Consider the following 18842-nt stretch of genomic DNA (forward strand, 5'->3'; position numbering starts at 1 on the left):
GGCACAGGGCTTTTGGACTAACAGGGCTGGCTCTGCACCAAGCGGCTTCAGGAACTGTCATGCAGCTTGTGGCGCAGGGCTAACTGTGGAGGTGGAAATCTTCAGCTGGGGGTGATAAAGTCGTTCGGTGCTCCATCTGAATCCAGAGGCAAATATATTGCTCACAGTTCTCAAGACGTACTAAGAGAAATGATGTCAAGAAATGGAGTTTACCTTGACAGATGCATCATGGTAATGTGAATTGGAAGAAAGTGAGCACTAGCAGCTATTAATTCGCTTGCTATTAGGGTTAATCAAAATGTACCACAAAACACTGTTCAGCAGATTGGTATTTTGATTAAATGACACTCTAGGGGGAAATTCTGTGCTGTCCACTGAAAACTACAAATACCCTCAAAAAAAATTAAAACCTTTCATATGTTTTCACTATGTTTAAACCACTTTTTCTTGCTAATGAATGGAAGAATAAGTGTTTTTATTTCTCTTGTTCTGGTACATATGGGAAAGGTTCACTTGCCTCTCCTGTCTCCAGACTCCTTCCTCACACCAGTTCCATATCATCTGCATAATGGCTATGGACTCCCTGGTTTGCTGGATTTACCTATTGTTCGACAATGTTCATGGGAATTACAGGCAATGAAAAAGGAACGAAATACAACTCTAGTTTTATCTAGGAGATTTCCTCTTTTGCCTGGTGGACTCTCATTTTTTAAAGCGTTTATTTCTTTCATCGTTAGTTAGACAAAAATCCCCAGACCTTAATAATTACCAATACTTAAAATCACAATTTTACACCACCAAACTGAGACCAAAGGCAGATTGCTACAGTGATTCCTCACCTGGAAGAAAAGACCTGCTGGTGACTTGCAAACGCTACTTTCTGCTTCTTTAGGACTTCTGGAAATCTCCCGTCTCATGAAATACAATAAGATCACAGCTGGAAGTATTCTTTCTTCACTGCCATTTGTTAGAAGACAAAGCTCTTTGACCCTCGCCAGGAGATGGAGGAATTAAACAAATTAAAGAGTGAAAACTCTCCAAATTATAACTATTTCCTGCATATGAATGCTCCTGCCAGCAGAGTTAATGCTGCAATGTGATGTAATGCCATGGGTCAATGAAGAAAATGCGTTTTTCTACAAAAGGACTTTTACTGCAGACAAGAAGTTTATTTTTTGAATTAGTCACCAGTTTCAAATCACGCTGATTATACCATTTTCATTAACATACAATAGTACTGTTTCCATGCAAGTGCTATCAAGATTACCTTTATGGTTCCAAGAGCAGTTTCACTACTCCTACACACAACTTGACTGCTGCACATAGCAACAGTAAGTGTGCTCTCTTTGTTTCGTATGCTTACCTAAATCCTAATCTTTACCCCCTTTTAAGTAAACTGCTACTGTGGTAAACAGGTGTGTGGTAATTAAAAAGAACATAGGAATAGACCCACACTTTGGTAATTATGCATATTTTGACCATAAACATCACATCTATGAGGTGTATATAAACATGTCATTGAACACATTCTTCATAAAGAACACATGCTTCATAGGTGGCATTATTACACCAGTTCAAGTATAATAAGTTCTGGCAACACAGGCTATTTTTTTTCGACAGGGATAAGATCTCTGGCAGAACTTTTGATTGAAAAAATGAACTTTTTCTTCTGTGTATGTGTCACTTTTTTTCCTTTTTTCTTTTTTTTTTTTATTATTATATATTTATTTACACCCACCAGCAGCTGCTATTATTTCTTGATAAAATGAAACTTGGGTGTTTTGCCTTTGAGAATCTTTTTGCAGAGGAAAGTGATAGTTGGGCTACATTTCTCGAAGACATGCACACTAGGATTGCCAACACAGGCAGGAAACATATGATTCTGCATAAACCAGTTCCTACCCAGGAAGTAGCTGGCAAAAGGGAGACGGCACAGCTGGTTGAGTCAGGAGAGAAACCAGCTCATACTGCTACAAACAATCCAATTACAACATTCAGCAGCACCTTCGGCCTGAGTCACTTTGCAATTTGTCTTATCAGTTTCTTTCTGATTATCTGGGTGTTGAGCAGAGGGAACAGTTTCACTTACAATGAAACTAGTCTGCCCATGGAATTACCCTAATTGACTATCTCATTTAGCTCCATATGTAGACTCTTTGATTCTAGAATAAGAACACCTAATGCCATTGGATTAAGATAAACAGACATTATGCAGTCTTGTTTCAGATATGTATTTGTATATAGAATTATCAAGAATGAGTCAAGATGCAGACAAGTTAATTATTATATTTAAAAACTGTTGGAATGCCAGATTATTTTGGATGAAGAATTTTGAGAGGTCTTTTCTCTCTTATGCATGAATCTTCTGTAACATAGAACATAGGAAAACAAGTGCACTTTTATAAACAACCATGTAACCTGGACACAAAAACATACAGCTTTTTTGCACAGCTTTCTGAGCATGGCATGAGAGCAGAATACTTTATTACAGGAATATATTTCATTACCTTCTGATCACTACTGAGAGTTACTGTTATGGGAGAAAAGAAGGATGAAGTGAGAGAAGATAGGCAGACAGAGATCTTCAACTCAGCATTGCCAGGATGTAGGCAGCTTTTCAAAAGTAGTCAGTTGTTTCCAGTATTGCTCCTAAAATGAGCTTATGCCCCCCACATAAATCTTTCTTGCTGATTTTTGGTTAAAGCTTGCCAGCATTTTTTGGGCCCAGTGACAGAGTCTCTCCCTTTTGCAGTGATAAATGCACCACCACTATTCAATAGGAGCAACCCAAATTAAATAAAGAAAACTAAAGTCATTGTTTCAGAACAAGAAACACACACTGAATGTCAGTTCCAAATATTATTTATAGCACTAAATCTTGTTGTTATCAGACATTCACCATAATGAAATTTTAGATCTCATATGTGTTACTGATTTAAACTACACTTAATTTTAGTCTTTGCCTATAAGTTAAATGCCTTTTTGGAAAAAAAAATCAAACCAACCAAACCCCACTGTTTTGTAGTTCTGTAATGCTGACACTTGTACAGACAAAAGTAACTATAACAGAAGCAGCTAATGACTTGGTATTTCTAAACTATGCAAAAAAATAATCTTCAGTCATACAAGTAGTTTTACTGAACGAGCAGGGTTAATCAACACAGCAAAAGCTAGTTATATATGTAAATATTGTACATAAACTGCTTAGTAACCAAATTTATGCTTTTCAGCTGATTTTTGTTTTGACATTTTTAAAATAGTATCAAATCATCTTGAAATTGTTTTTAAAATATACTTGATCATTTTGAAAATCCAATTAATGCAGCCAACTACCTGATAATTGTATTTTGTCTAGATTCGACTGCATTGTAACGTTTTCATGTTGCCCAAATAGAGCTTGTTTCAGGATAATTTTCATTTATTCCTGAATCTAAACCATGGTACCATTCATGAAGTACAAGAACCCAATATAATGTGTGCTTCATAATTCAAAAATTACGTGCTGAATAGTCTTGTGATTTAACTTAAATGTGTAAACCGTTAGCCAGGAATTTTCAACCTTTTCAACTGACAGATCCCCTTAGCAGTCTGTAGCCATGCACAGAAAATTTATTTCTAACAAAACCAGACTTGCTTCCTTTAGTTACTTCCCACAGACTCCTCGCTGTTATTTCGCGGACTCCAAATTTCTAAAAGCAGCACTGCAGACTAACTAATTACCTAGAGCTGGCTGGTAACAAGAGAGATTAAATTAACATATGTAGTAGAGGACGGGAACTTGAGAAATAATATGCCATATTTAAACTCAACAGCATAAAGGTCATTTGTTACTTTGAACACATTTCCTTCTTCAGAAATAGCAGCAGTTAATAGCATGGTGTAGAATGAAAAAGAAAAAAAATAAAATTATTCTGTCACTGCAGAAAAACCCACACCACGATTCAATGGTCAATTGGTATTATACAGTCTGTCTTCAACATTATGATTGTCTGGTCTTTATACAGCTACACTAGGGATAAGTGCAATGTAAGGGATTTACAAGTGGGTTTGCTATAGAGGTGATGAAGGTAAGGAAATCCACACTGCGCCCAAAACCTTACTGCAGCATTAGCAAAGCACAGACCAAGAAAATAAAATATTTTTGCAGCAATGCCATAGCTTTCACACAATTTTTGTAGCTGTTTTTAAGACAACTTGGCAAGCACTTGCTGGCTCATGACAGGTTTTGGTTCACTTACATAAAGGTGTGCGTGTGCTGTCAGGGGGTGATGTGCTAGCTCTGCCCCCCAATACTTCTAGAGGGGGGAATCAGAGGGGCAGAGAGCTGAGAAACAAGAAAAGATGGGGAAAGGGCGCAGAAGCCTCATAGTGAGCTGTTACTTAGTTTCCAAACCCAATGTCTATGCATGTCTGTGCAGGAGCTGAGCAGTCACTGAGGGGCGACTCATTCATAGAGCTGGAGGTTGTAAGTACCCATATTGGTCTTTTTCACTTTTTGAAGAATGAAGGACTGTAGTACTGCTCTGGAAAAAAAGATGGCCTACAGGTTTGTCACAAGTTAAGGGTAATGTGGTTAGCAGGCAGAGTCTAAAACAGAGATATGGCCAAATCCCAGCACTCCAGATTCACTGTGAACCACAATATCTGATCAACCTTCCAGACTGATCTATTCAGCACCTTGAACTAGCTCAGGATCAGCCTGCAGCTGACCAATTTGGCAGGTGAGAGAGAAGACTGTGCACCTGGGAGAAATCAGGTGGAGGCCTGGCAGACCAGCATCCCAGCAGGGATGCTCAACAGGTACAGGGCATGACTGCACCTACAAACCGAACACGGAGAGGGACAGGTTTCAGATATGTGATATGTTTAAGGAAGGTGTTTAAGCTGTTGCACGTTCCACAGCAGGGTTGCTGGAATGCAAGTTTAGTATTCCTCAGAAGAGGCTTCACTTGCAAATCCTTACACAAACAGTAGCAGAGGATTTTAGTTAAGCTCCTGAGGACAGGATCACCAGAGATATGGTACTCGTCAGAGATACGGCCTCTGTAAAAATGGCTCAGGAGCAACAGAATGTTGCTTACAAAACTTATTGCAACCCCCTTTGTCCACCATTGCCTGTTTCCCAAGTAGTGTTTGAATTGGGTTTCTAAACAAGAAGGTGTGGTAGAAAGGGCATACATGCCACAACTACTTGAATAAATACTGAGAGTATTAAAGAACTGGGTAAGATATAAAACCAAAGACTAGAGGGTGCCAAAATAACTAATGATATTTTCTTGAAAGGAATGTCTGATTGATAGGAAGTCCAATGAATGACTTTTACAAATAGTGGCAAGTAGCCAGTCCATGTGACTCAATCCTGCCAGGCTAAACTGTAGTTCGAGGACCACAAAGCCCGAACTGCATCAACATCTGGTAATTGCCACATCTTCAGCCTGAAAGACCACCTGCTCCCGACTTCAGGTGGATGTGGAGAATACCAAAGCCCGGAAGCGGCTCCTCAGAGGCCGCCGACAACCAGAGCTCAGCTCAGGGCTGCCTCTTCTGAGGCGGGCGTGCAGGAAGCAACAGCCAGGCCAGCTCCGTCCGCCTCTCCCGAGCAGCCCCAGGGCTGAGAGCGCCTTTGCCGCCGCGGCCGGTTTTCCCCAGCAGGTAGCGGGCACCTTCAGCCGGGCAGAGAGGAGCTGGGGAGCCGAGGGGACTGCTCCGGGGCCCCAACACCGGCCAGGCCCTCCCGCACGGGGTGAGCGGGAGCTGCAGGCAGCCCCTCTGTGGCGGGGACCTGGCCCCGGCCGCGGCTCCTCTCACGCTGCCTCCGCGGGGGCCGGGGTGCCATGAAGCGCCGAACGCCCGAGGCGACAGCCCCGAGGAGCAGGAGGCGTCGGCAGCTGCTCTGGCGCCGGCTGCGAGGAGCGCCTCGCCCCCTGGCGAGGGCCGATAGGGCGGGAGAGCCCGCAGAGAGGAGACAACCGGGCTGTGGTCCCCGCCGATAACGGGCAGGGGACCTGAGGCGGCCGGTCCCGCCGCCCTTCTCCCCCAGCGGGCCTAGACCAACGCGGCTCCGAGCGCGCCCGGCCCCTGAGGGAGCGCAGCCCCGCGCCCGGGGCGGGGGGAGTGGGGAGGACACAGCAGAGGGGCACACACTGCGCCGCGAGCCCGCCCCGCTCTACCCGGGCGGCGACAGGGCCTGACGAGCGGGGCGGAGCGCTGCGCGCGCGGCTGCCCTCCACCGGGAAGCCAATAGCGGCGGGCGGCGGCGGAGCAGAGCCAATAGGTCGGGCCGGAGCAGGGTGTGGCGCTACGGGCCGCGGGAGCGCCGTCCCGCCGCACGGCCGGGGCCGGTAGCGCCGGCGCACTGCCCCCCCCCCCCCCTCCAGCGACGGTGGCGGTCGTTGTCTCCCTGTGCGCAAGCGCCGCAGCCGCCGCGCAGGGCCGGGCACCTGCCCTCGGGGCGCGGCGCTGCCCAGCGACGGGGCTGGCCTGGACCGGCTCCGTGAGGCGCGGCCGTCGCTTCCCCGCCCCGGCGGGCCCTGCGCGGCGCCAGTGAGCGCCTGGCGGGGCGGGCGCGCCCCTCCCTCTCTTCTTCCTTCCCTCCCTCTCTCCGCCCGCCTCGAGGGCGGGAGGGAAGCGGCAGCCCAGAGCGGGAGGCGAGGGAGGCGGCGCGCCGGGAGCCATGCGGGAGTACAAGGTGGTGGTGCTGGGCTCGGGTGGCGTGGGCAAGTCCGCCCTCACCGTCCAGTTCGTGACGGGTTCCTTCATCGAGAAGTATGACCCCACCATTGAGGACTTCTACCGCAAGGAGATCGAGGTGGACTCCTCGCCGTCGGTGCTGGAGATCCTGGACACGGCGGGCACCGAGCAGTTCGCCTCCATGCGGGACCTCTACATCAAGAACGGGCAGGGCTTCATCCTGGTCTACAGTCTGGTGAACCAGCAAAGCTTCCAGGACATCAAGCCCATGCGGGACCAGATCATCCGGGTGAAGAGGTACGAGAGGGTGCCTATGATCCTGGTGGGCAACAAGGTGGACCTGGAGGGCGAGCGGGAGGTCTCCTTCGGGGAGGGCAAAGCCCTTGCAGAGGAGTGGAGCTGCCCCTTCATGGAGACCTCGGCCAAAAACAAAGCCTCGGTGGACGAGCTCTTCGCGGAGATCGTCAGGCAGATGAACTACGCCTCGCAGCCCAACGGGGACGAGCAGTGCTGCTCCTCCTGCGCCATCCTCTGAGGGCGGCGGCGGGCCGGGGCTCGGCGGGAGCGGCCCCGCGGGCGGGCGCGCTGCCCTCGGCGGCCGCCGACACCGAACGCACTCAAAACACAAACAAAAAAACCCGGAAAAAAAAAATCGTGTTGGAAATGTGGCTTTTTTCGGCATGTACGTTTCGTCCAGTCCTGGTCGTGGCATATCTCCCGTCGGTGTCTCCGCGGCGTGCTGCCCCGCGCTGTGGCACCGGGAGGACGGCGCCGGCGAGGAGCGGCCCCGGCCTGCGTGGGGAGCGGGACCCGTGCGGACCCCTCTTTCCCCGCCCCGCCGGTGCGAGGATCGCTATGCAAAGTTGCAAAGTCGGGGGTTGTGCCGGGGCGCCCGGCCCGGGGCGTTGCACGTCTGACCCGGGACGAACTCGGACCCTCCGGCAGCCCGGCGCGGGGTGCTGGGGAGCGCCTGCGACGAGCCGTGGGATACCTTCCTATTCTGTTTACCTGCTGTATCGGATGGGAGTTTGCAGGAGAGTGGTAGCTTGTTGGGTTTTCCCTGGGTTTTGTTTTGTTTTTTAAAATCAGCTGTGAAAATGTTACAAATCTGCACAATTTTTTAGGTGTGCGTGTGTGTGTGATTTCGTTTTTATTTTGATTTTCCTTTTGGCGGGTGGGAGCGGTGGTTTTTGTGGTTTTTCTTCCGAAGGTTTTTCTTTTTAGGTTGGCAATAACTGATTTTGATGACTAGCTCTCTAAAGTGCAAAGACTTCCTATATGTGATGCAGGGCCAACAGCAACCCTGTGTCTATAGAGTGCCTTCAAAACTCAGCTGTTCCAGCCGGTGCCAACCTGTGAAAGCTCCACAGAATCCCATTATCTACTACTCCAAAAACTACTTAACAGTTTTCTTGCAGTAATCATACCGAACAAACCAGGACAATAGGGCCTATTGTCGGTGGAATTTATTTCTTATTTCCATCTGAGCCTTTTAACTGTTATTTCCATGTCTTGCAAGTTCGGGCTTCATTTACTTCAAATTTACAAGAATTTAGCCTTTTGGGATTTTGGGGGGGGAGGAGGGCTTTTTTGTTTTCCTTCCCCCCCCTTTGATTTTGTTGTGGAATGTACCTCCAGCCAGCAAAGAAGGAAATCTTAACATTGTGATGTACCAAGAAAATTCTAACAACTGTCATTCTAATTCCAGACATGCATTTAAGAGATGTCTATCCGTTTTAAGAATTTTAATACAGATGCTGTTTTTTAGAAAACAAATTTGTGCGCTTTTATGTATTACATGAAACACTAACTTTCACATAGGCTGTTAATCCTGGTTTGTATCTTAATAGAAGTAAAACTGGGGGGGGCTCGATTTAGTTAAGGATGGTGTTTAAAAAAAAAAAACAAACCAACAACAAAAACAAAAACAAAAAACAAAACCCACAAGATTGCTGTTTTACCTAATATTACAGTTTTTCATTTGTGTTTAGGTCCTGACCCGATGTGATGGCAGCATGAGTGGAAGGCTGCATTCAGTAGGCAGCTTTAGGAATGTAGTGTAGCTTTAATGCTAAGGCCTTGTCAGATTAGGCCCTTATTCCTTACTGGGAACAGCATTTATTGTGTTTATAGAGGTAAAATTCTAAAAGTCAATTAGTTATAAAATTTAAGCTTCTAATGTCTTTAAAATTATGCATCAGACCAATATCTCTTTCCTGGTTTGCAGAGAGGTTGGGGTGGAAGAAGACCTGCACCTTTTGTAATTTGGAAGATCTAAGGAGTTTGTTTAAGTCCATTATCTTCCTCTCAGCCCCTTCTTTAAAGATTAGCACACAAAACCTGCAAGTCTCTCTTTTTTTCTTTATTTTTTTTTTTAACCCCCTATCCCAAGAAGACTTGAAATTATCTTACAATATGAAAACAAAAGTTGAGCAGTGATGTGTAAAGGAGTTTTTAATCAGGCCAATTGAAAACTAACTGCCATGATTCCTGCTGTGAATCTGATAATTTCTATTCTAAGTAGGAAATCTTTTTGCTTCAGCACTGGAAGAACAGTGTTTAGTATTAGTTTAATTCTACGTATTGAAATCCCAGTGATTTAAATGAAAATTCTAATCTTGTGTTTTAGCTAAAAACTGGATACTTATTTTAGCAACATCCAGTACCTACTGAAATTTTGGAAAAGAGTGTATATTTAAGTATTGAACATGTCATAGAATCATAGAATGGCTAGGGTTGGAAAGGACCTTAAGATCATCTAGTTCCAACCCCCCTGCCATGGGGGTCTCTTCTACTGGACTCACATGTTTCTCTCAAAACAGCAAGGACCTGTTCTGATACAGTTAGCCAGGTTGTATCAGTCAGACTGATACAATCAAAGTTAAACCCAGAGATTTGGAGCAGACAGTCCCTCAACTTGTGTTTGGGCCTTGGTATAATAGACAAATTAAACCAACCCGCCCCCCTCCCCTTAAGTGAAAACTGAAAACCTCTTTGCAGCTTATCTTCCAGAAATCTTTAAAAATGAATTAGAAGCCAGCTCCTCCAAGACTTCCATGTTAGAATGGCAGGGGGGTAATGCTTATTATTAGTAGGGGTTTCTTTTAACACAAATACTGCATTGAAAACTAAGAAAACTTGACTGCCACCATGTCTGCAGTTTAAAAAGCTTCATATCTGAAGTTTAAAAAAAAAGAAATGCCGTAAATTTACATCTCAGCTATTGCTATGTTTCGATTTTGCCTTAAATTCAGTGAGATTATAGAGTTTTTTAGCACCCAACTGGCCTTGCTCTAGATCAGTGTATTGAAAGCAACTTGTTCTGCTTAATAAAAACAGGTATTTATTCTGTTCTCCCCTTCAGACAACAGATTCTTCATGTTTCCTAGTGTCTTCTATTTCCCTACTGCCTGTGTTGTGACTGAAGAATAATGCAAAAATGGGTGTCTGTGGCACACAGCGGCACATAAAGTCCAGTTTTTCTCAGCCTAGCAGAGCAGCTGAAGCCAGCCTAGTAAATTCTGGGTTATGCTAGGCTTTTCTGTAGATACATTCTATTTCTTGCCAAAAAGGCGTGTTCATTAAACAGTGAAGCATTTGAGAAACCATGGCATGGGTCTAGTCAAGAGTCTTGAATGTATTTAGGTGTTCAATGTTCTCTATGACTTGGTGAGGACAGTACAAAAAGTAAAGCTCAGTAGTCTGATCTTCCAAATACTCTGAAGTGTTTTGGTGCTTGTTAAACATAGGCCTTGTCTATAAAGTAGAAAAAAGTCATACTGCTTTAACTTGACCGAATAATGAAAGCTATATTAGCTTCTACACTTGAGGAAAATGTTGTATCAATATAAAGGTACTCTTTTATTCCTTTTCCCTGTGGGAATATGTTATATCCGTGTCAATACAAAGGTGGTATATAGCTCTTTTCACAGTGAGAATTGCAAATATTTAATTGATTTGGAAGAAAAAATACATTCCCAGCCAAAATACTTCCTGACAGTGCAGAAAATGTGTAAACAAGGCCTTAGTTTAAGGCTGGTCTCATGGCCGCATATTTTGCTGTACATAATGATTGTATTTTTTAAAATCCAAGCTTGTTCTATTGCAAGAAAGTGTGTCTTTGAAATCCTAGTCTCTGTGATTGTAACTGTGCAGTATTCTTGACCTCCTTTTCAATACAAGTGTGGTTCTTCTCAACACGATGCTCAGGCTTTATTGATGTTTATGGTTCTGGAGATGTTGAATTATGTGGCTGTGGGGTTCCTGATGGTTCTGCTTCTCTCAAAAGAATGTACAGCAAGTTTTTTGGGCATTTTAAATAAAGGGCAGCTGGCTCTTTATGACTTCTTCATTTGGATACTCATTGCGTGCAGGTGTTGTCAGTATCAGATTTCCTCAGGAGTGACAAAATGCAGAAACTTCCATGTTCTTTAAGAATTTCTACAAAAAGGAGTGGCATATGTGTTCTTCTCCCATTCAAATCAATGGGCAACTTCCATGACTGTAAATGGTAAATGTTTGGAACTCTCCTGTTAGAAGCTATCACACTCTCCAGGTTTGTATAGCACACAACCTAGATGCTCTTCTTTGTGGACCCTCAGTGTATCTTTAGGAGCTACTGTTTGGAGTGCCCATTCACGTTATGGTGAGATTTGAGACTTGCTGTAGAAGCAAGTATGTGCATGAGCTCTGTTCAAAGGTGAAATAGTTTTAAGTTATCTTTATAGTTTATAGCCCCATGCAAAATATGTATGTCAAAAAGATTCTCCTTCCTGTCATACTGTTATAGCACCGTGTTCTAGAACCTCATTTTTGTAGGAATCTAACATCTGCTCAACTTCTAAAACGTCTTATTGGGGCCGACCATCTTTGGTAAATGTATGCATAGCAGATATTTAGTTTAAACAGCTGAAGATATTCAAGCGAGTTACATTGTTGAGAAATGCAGTGTGTTGCTGGATGTATTGGGTTTGATTTTCTTTTGTTGTGTTGTTTCTTGGTTGTTTTGTTGTTTGGGTTTTTTTTTTTAATTTGAGTAGACTAAGGATTTTTTAGTCTGTAATGAAGAATCTCACTGTATTTCCCAAATAAGAATTACTCTGTGTGTGTGCGTCTATTCTGACTTCAGTGGGGTTGGAATTGAATTTCTTGCCTTTACCGCAGATGATCTCAACCTCCGTGATCTCAATTCTGCATGTAGTCAGTATCATGCTGAAGAAAACGCCCAATGAAACCTGAACTGTTTCACCGATAAAGGGCTAGAGCAGACAGATTTACATGCAGAAAGCTTAAGAACAGCCATCAAATTTTCCCTATTTTAATTTTTTTGAAGAGTATGACTGCTCTACAGTCATACAACACATCACTTGCTGCTTTACTACTGTTGGTGCTAGAGCACAGTGATTCAGTAGATGACATACTGTGCATAAGAGAAATACTAGATGTAAATACTTAATCTGCAACATCTAACAAGCTCTTAGATCCTATATAAAACACTGCAAAACTAGAAGTCAGTTTACCAGAACTTGTAAGTTGTTCAAATAAGTTTTAAAATATTGGAAGCAGCTGCTCTGTATTGACTTTATTTTATTTTGTCGGTCTCTGGGTCTTTTGGACATTTGGGCAAAGAGGAGATTTGATCAAGAATACATAGCTTTGTTTTGATAATCTTCAACAGAGATATTTTTAGCAAAAGGGTGTCTGACATGTAATTTCAGCTTTAATGATTTAAACTTCTGCAAAGTTCTTTAAGGGAACATTATAAAAAGTGCACCGTTAATAGCTCTGATGTCCAGGTAACAGACAGATCCCAGGTATTGCTCCTCTGCTTGACTGGCTGATCATGATTGTACAAGACATGCTGCAGTGACCAGACTACTCAGAATTACATTACCTCTTTTTTTTCTTTTGATACAGTCTTGTTGTCCTGCTGTATTATGATGCTAAGATGAAATGGGATGTTTGAAGTTGTTTTTGAGGAAGGTTGTAAGTGAACTTCTGTGTGAAAAATGAATTTAATTGGAATTTGTTAGTTTTTTTGTTTCCCTTTCTTTTTTTTGTTTCCCTCCCCACCTACTCACCCCTCACACACACACACACACACACACACACTCCCCTCCCCATTCCCTAGGTATTAATTCCCTGAATTAGGTATTGAAAAAAGGTACAGGTCAGCATTGATATCGGTATTCCCCTACTAGTTTCTCGTTTATGGGTGTATTCATACAATGCTTTGTTTCTGCAGTGTTACTACTGTTATCCCAGTTTAAACAATTAGGATTAATACTTACAAATTCAATTACTTTGCTAGAGGTAGAATTAATTACAGGTAAGGCAGTAAGCACTGAGCTGCGGTTGAATATTTGCATTTGCTCTGTTACTAGTAGGCAAGATGTTCAGGTGTAGAGCCTGATGTGGATACCTGAAAAGTTTTGTTTTAGCTGTTAGAAGCAATCCACCTAGAAGTGTTCCTGAGAAGCATGGCTGTTGATACCCTTGTGATAGCATTTGTTCTGAGGGTTGAGGACAGATGCAAGAATAAGATGATTTGCTGTTGAATTAACTTGAGCTGTATCATTTCCCTGTCTCGCCAAGAGATTGCAAAACTGGTAGGGTTCCTTCCAGCTATGGTGTCAGCAGTCCTGACGTGGGGAAGCATTGTGCTTTCCTGACGGGAGAGATCATTTAAGTTCCTTACCATCTTGCTGCCTGTAAGTAGTTTACTGCATCCGTGAGAGAGTTAGAAGTTGAAACGAGGGAGCAAGAAGTTTCTGACTTGCAGAGCTGTAACAGGGATGTCTAGTTTAGCCATATACCAAAGCTGTTCCCTGTTCCTGGTTTCCAGCAGAAGCTTTCTATACCTCAGTTTCTCCAACTCTATATTTTGTTGAAATGTTCATTTCAGTGCAGATGAACTGATTTTGCATGAGCATTTGGCTCGAATTGCAGCATCAAGGAGGAAGATCATGAGAGGGATTGAGGACAGAAGGAAGGATGCCATCACTTAAAAGAGTATGTGAATTTTTTTCCCTCTAAGACAAACCTAAATATTGAAAGCAAGTTTTTGTATACTAAGTGACTAGTAGAAGTCTTGGTTTAACCAAGCCTTAAATCAGAAAAGATACTTAGAAGCCCTTTAGAGTTGGAGGTATGGTACTTGAATGATTTTAGAGCGTTATCTTTGTAATTTTTCACCAGCCTTGGTTTGTTTAAATGTTCTAAGAATGATTTATTGTTGTGATAGTTATCACTAGAAAGAGGATGCATTTAAATATAATTTAATATTTATATTAGCTTAGTACTATAAGGATCTCCATGTTGTAGGGATTGATAGACATGGTAGACATGAAGTGAAGGTCTGTTTGCTTACTGAAGGTAAAGAATCAAAAGATCCAGGCTTCTGCTTTCAAAAATTATGATGATGCAAACAAGAATGTTTAATGTAACTTTTTGAATTTACAGATGACTTCTTGTTGCTCAGAATAATAGACAGTTATTTAGATGGGAGATGGTTGTCCCTTCTCTTCACTGCTGTGTAACTAGATGTGCCATTGCATTTTTTTGCCTACAGTAAGGGAAAAAACCTGTGTGACCCTTCTGCCATGAGTGCTTGTCAGACTGGGCTGGCTTCGTGACTTCGTTGCTCACTTGGAGCTCTGGCATTCTTCCTCTTGTGGGCTACGTGGGGGAGGAGGAGCTCAGATGATGCGATGATAATGAAATGATTGCTTATCAAAACCCTGGGATGGAAGGCTAGCTCTCTGTTGACCTTACAGCATGCTCCTGTGGCTAATGTATAGCGCAGTCAGAGGATGACAGTTTGGCATGTTGAGAAAATTATGCACATGTGTTGTATCCACTCCTGCTTGTCCAGAAAGGTAGTTTGAAAGATTAAGTCTTCTGCAGGTATCTCTAAAATACTTTCTGTAGATCCATAACCCAGATACATTTTAGAGGTCAAAACAGTGAATCTTTTTGTGTTTCTTAAGAAATATGTAATGTCACTTCTGTTTAAGTTCCTCTACTGGACTTTAGTTTCTTCCCCTTGCGTGGCACCTCTAATACAGCAACAAGGTCTGCTTCTTCAGACTCTTGTGAGTGATCAGAAACTAAATGCATGTTCAGTATTTTCCACATGTACAACAAAAGTAAGTTTGGGGTGTTATTGTACATACCTGTCCATGACAGTGTATTAAACGATATATCTCCCCTGCGTTTTTATGAGAATAATATAAGGGATCAAGAAGTAGCAGCATAGGCCTGGTAAAATACTGGCTAGGTAGGGCAGGAATCTGCAGTGGAGGACTATGTTTTGGGCTTATGGTGTGAGACTGGAAGTAGGACACACATTCCTAGGTTTTCTAAACACCAGACATGATTTGCATGGAAGGGTAGGAAGCGGCATGTCTTGCTGAAGGCAGGGGGAGTTCAGGAGAAGATGGATTGAATTTTTCTGTTTCAGGTACAAAGAACATTGTTCTCTGCATATATGTTGTGGATTTAATTTTTTTTTTTCCCTTTATGGTGCTAAGCAGATTCGAAAGTGCAAAGAAAGCTTGTGCAATGAATGTGTTATCCACCAAAGATGATTTAGATGTTCTACGTTTATGTTGAGTTTGATAGCTTCCCTACACCACTGATTGCCAAAATCTCTTTTAAACTGTGTGGAACTTTATGACGATGATGGTTACAACATGACTCAATGTAGTTGGGAGCCATATGTATTTAAGGATGAGATTAGTGATAATTTCATTCCTTGAATGAACTACTGTAATATTACATACCTCAATTTAGTATTGTGAGTTTGCTGCCAAGTTTACGTGATGATTAGCAGAGTTAAGATGAAAGCATGCTAACAAAGTACTTGAGCAATTAAGAGATCTTGATTTCTCTTCTTTCTGGAATACTCTGCCATGTTCCGGATTGGCTATTTTCTGCTGGGTTTCTTGTTTCAGATGTTGCGTTTGCTTTAGTGTGGGTTTTGCTTTCTCTTTGGTTGTTGGATCTTTAATTTTTTCCTTTAATTAAAGGAAAAAAAATAGAGAGGAGATTCACATTTGAATTGCTGTATAGCACAAGCTGCCTGGATTCCAGAAATACGTGCCATGCACTCCACGTATTTTTGCAATAAAAAGAAGTTTAAGGAGAACACTATACACCTAAGGTATTTCCAAGGCCTGGACTTAGCAGAGAAACAGCTTGAAAAAGCTTGTTTACCAAAGAACTAGGTCAGCCTGGAAGTGAATTGGAGTGTTCACAGATACTTATTCATTTACAGCATTACTACACTTTGACCTCTGTAGTGAGAGTGAAAGTTACAGATTTCTGAGCATAAATATTTATGCATATATACAAAGTTGTATCTGGTATCCTCAATTTGGGAAACATCCACATTTTTCTACTCTTAGCACAAAAAATGAGGAATTGGGTGCCTACACTCACCAAGTATCAGACCAGTAGCGTAGGAACTTAGGTGTTTATTTAGCCAACTATAAGCGCCTAAAAAGAGTTTCCTTGATTCTTCTCAAGCATTTTTGACCTGGCACAAATTAATTTTCAGCATTGCTAAACCAGAAAATCACTGTGGTTTTTAAACGTGTGCAGCCTTTTAACAGATGTAGGGATAGCAACCTGTCAAACTTGTCTGAATTGTTTGTGGTCAGTGCTGTCTGCGAATAAAACTTCTATCTTGTGTCTTTCCTCTGTATTTCTTGTGATAAGGAAATGAAAACCAAACCTGTCGACTGAAATACTGAGAAGTTCAAGGATAGGTATTCTTGGATTCTTTATGGACTTTATGATAGATTGGAATTGCTCAGTGTGCATCTGGTTGCAGTTTGTTTCAGGTGTTTGTGAGACACTGACATCCTTCATCATCACTCAGGGTTTTCCAGTGCTTAGAGTAGTTAACAGAAATTAATTGATGGGTAACTGGAGTTCATTTGCCAAGTGTGTTTGTGCATACTAACATGAAGACATAAACTGTATTATTCCAGGATGTAAACAAACTCTGAACAAATGTGTTTGGTATCCTAGTTGCCTACAATAGAATTTTTAATGTAACTTCATAACTGAAGTTGCATTTGTGTACTGACTTCCACTATTACAAATCTGAAGTCGACTTGTTTTCTGATTCTGTAAATCTATGTATGCTGAATTGCTTATTCTTTTGTAACCCTATTGAAATCAGAGCCTTATTTAAGCAAATGAGAGCACAATTTAACCCTAGTCTGCATTTTAAGTAGTTCACATGCACCTAGTAGTGTGAGCTTTGTCCTTTTTAAAAGTTGTGATTTCATTTAAAAAAGAAAAAAAAAAAAAAAGCCTTCCCCTGCACCTTTAGTTGGATTTTCGGGGGCGGGGGGGGGGGGAAGAAAAGAAAAAGGCAGAGTTAAGGTAGAAAAATAGGAAGAGAAGCACCTTGTGTTCTTTTCAGAGATGGATCCTGCCCTGTGTGTGCTCTCCTGTGCAGGAAGCAGTCCCCTGCAATGCTGTTTCCATATGGCTACGTAGTTTTCCAGGACCCACTCAGGCTCTCTTGTTTCAGATGCTCCCAGGGCTGGTCGGAGCACGCCCTGGTCACGTGAGGGGTTATCTGCTGGCTGGGTGCTGAGCTTTGTGCATGCTGGTAAACGATCCCCGTCTACTGGGTAATTTCTCTGCAGTATTTCACCAGGCACTTGAGGGAGCAGGGACGTCTGTTGCCTTGATCTTTTTAAGTTGTGCGCCCTGAATCAGGTGCGTTGCAACACCTTATGGTGCCCCATGGGATGAGCAGCGTTGCAGCTGGAGTAGTCTTGGTAAACGAACATGATCCCTCTAAGCAAGTACTAAGATTGCATCCCAAGCACTCTTCTCTGCAGCTGCTCAGTGCTGCATCAGAAAAGCATAAGTTAGATGAAGCCATCACTTATTTTTTTATTTTGCAGCGGATGCCAAGAGCTACATAAGCCCCTGAACTATGTCAGAACTGGAGGGAGAACAAAGGTGCTCTGAGCTTGCCTTTCCCTCCTGCCCTTCTGTCTTCCCTGCATTTAGAAACTGAACTTTGTGAGCCTTGGAGTCTGTGGGTCACTGCAGGGGTGTATGCTCCACATATATGAAAACAAGTATATTCTAAAATACAATTAAAAATGCAGTTCTGTACTTCAGGAAGCAAGACTTCTGTGCTGCTTTGGTGTAAGTACTGTACTGTACGAGCTTAAAAAAGAGAAGTGTTAGTCTTTTGGGTGGCCCCACCCTCCACTCTCTGGAGGAAAATGGAAATACTTCTCAGATCCAAAGGTTAGATGAAGAACACATGACTTGAGGTGGCTCAAAATTGAATTAATTTGAAACTGTAACAATTTTTATTTGCTTGAAACTGGGTCAATTTCAAATCAATCTTTTTGAAAGATTAAATACACTTACTTAAAAAAGGGTTTTGTGATGATTAATCACAGTCCTCGTCAAGTTAACAGAAAGGATTGATTCAGCAGAGTGTAGAAAAAAGGAATATTTCACTCCTGCCCTATGGTGGTGTAGCAGGTAACAGGATGTGTTCTCAGTTGTGGTTCCAGCTTTCTTTCAAGGGTAGGTATTAAAGTCCAGTAACTATCCATAGGGAATAAGAAAATATCTTTTTTTTTAAACCCTCAGAAAAGGTTCAGCCTAAACACCAATGATTACAGGACTCAGCGAAGATTATGATAATTTATTTTAATTACCAATGCAAAACAGGTTATATATCTGTGCTTCACCATCTTTTGAAAAATCTAACATTCAAAATGTAGCATAATGAGATTTTGATTTATGCAGACTCTCTGGACGACAGTATGCCAGTCTCCTGTTTTGCTGCCCATAAGGTTGCAGTGATAGGAAGTTTATGTTTTGCTGATGGTTGGTTCCTGGCAAGCCTTGTCTGATGAGGCTGAAACAAACTCTGACTGATGGGATGGTGCTTCTGCCTGCTACTGCAGCTTTGCAGAGCCATAATGATGCCATACGGAACAGAACAGCTTTGTCAGCAGGCATCAGGGTGTCCCCCTCCAGAAAACCTGTCACCTGGTGATTAGAGCCTTTCTTTGGGAAGCTGATCATCTTGTGACATTCTGGTCTCTCCAGCAGGTGTTCTGCACGGTGAGCTTCACGCAGGCATCAGTTCAGCTTGTTGC

The 18842-nt window shown here is 42.6% G+C and overlaps 1 protein-coding gene across 1 annotated transcript; it reads left to right on the forward strand.

Annotated features, from left to right (window-relative positions):
• The first annotated feature begins 6541 nt into the window (after window positions 1-6541).
• RAP2B (RAP2B, member of RAS oncogene family) lies at window positions 6542-16700 on the forward strand. The gene has a single exon (XM_030495181.1). The coding sequence runs from the start codon at window positions 6674-6676 to the stop codon at window positions 7223-7225; it is 552 nt and encodes a 183-aa protein (XP_030351041.1). The 5' UTR covers window positions 6542-6673; the 3' UTR covers window positions 7226-16700.
• Window positions 16701-18842: the final 2142 nt, after the last annotated feature.

The sequence above is a fragment of the Strigops habroptila genome, chromosome 8 (genome assembly GCF_004027225.2).
Source record: "Strigops habroptila isolate Jane chromosome 8, bStrHab1.2.pri, whole genome shotgun sequence".
Taxonomy (NCBI): domain Eukaryota; kingdom Metazoa; phylum Chordata; class Aves; order Psittaciformes; family Psittacidae; genus Strigops; species Strigops habroptila.

Coding starts and splice junctions, on each gene's coding strand:
- RAP2B (XM_030495181.1), top strand. CDS start 6,674: ATGCGGGAGTACAAGGTGGTGGTGCTGGGCTCGGGTGGCGTGGGCAAG.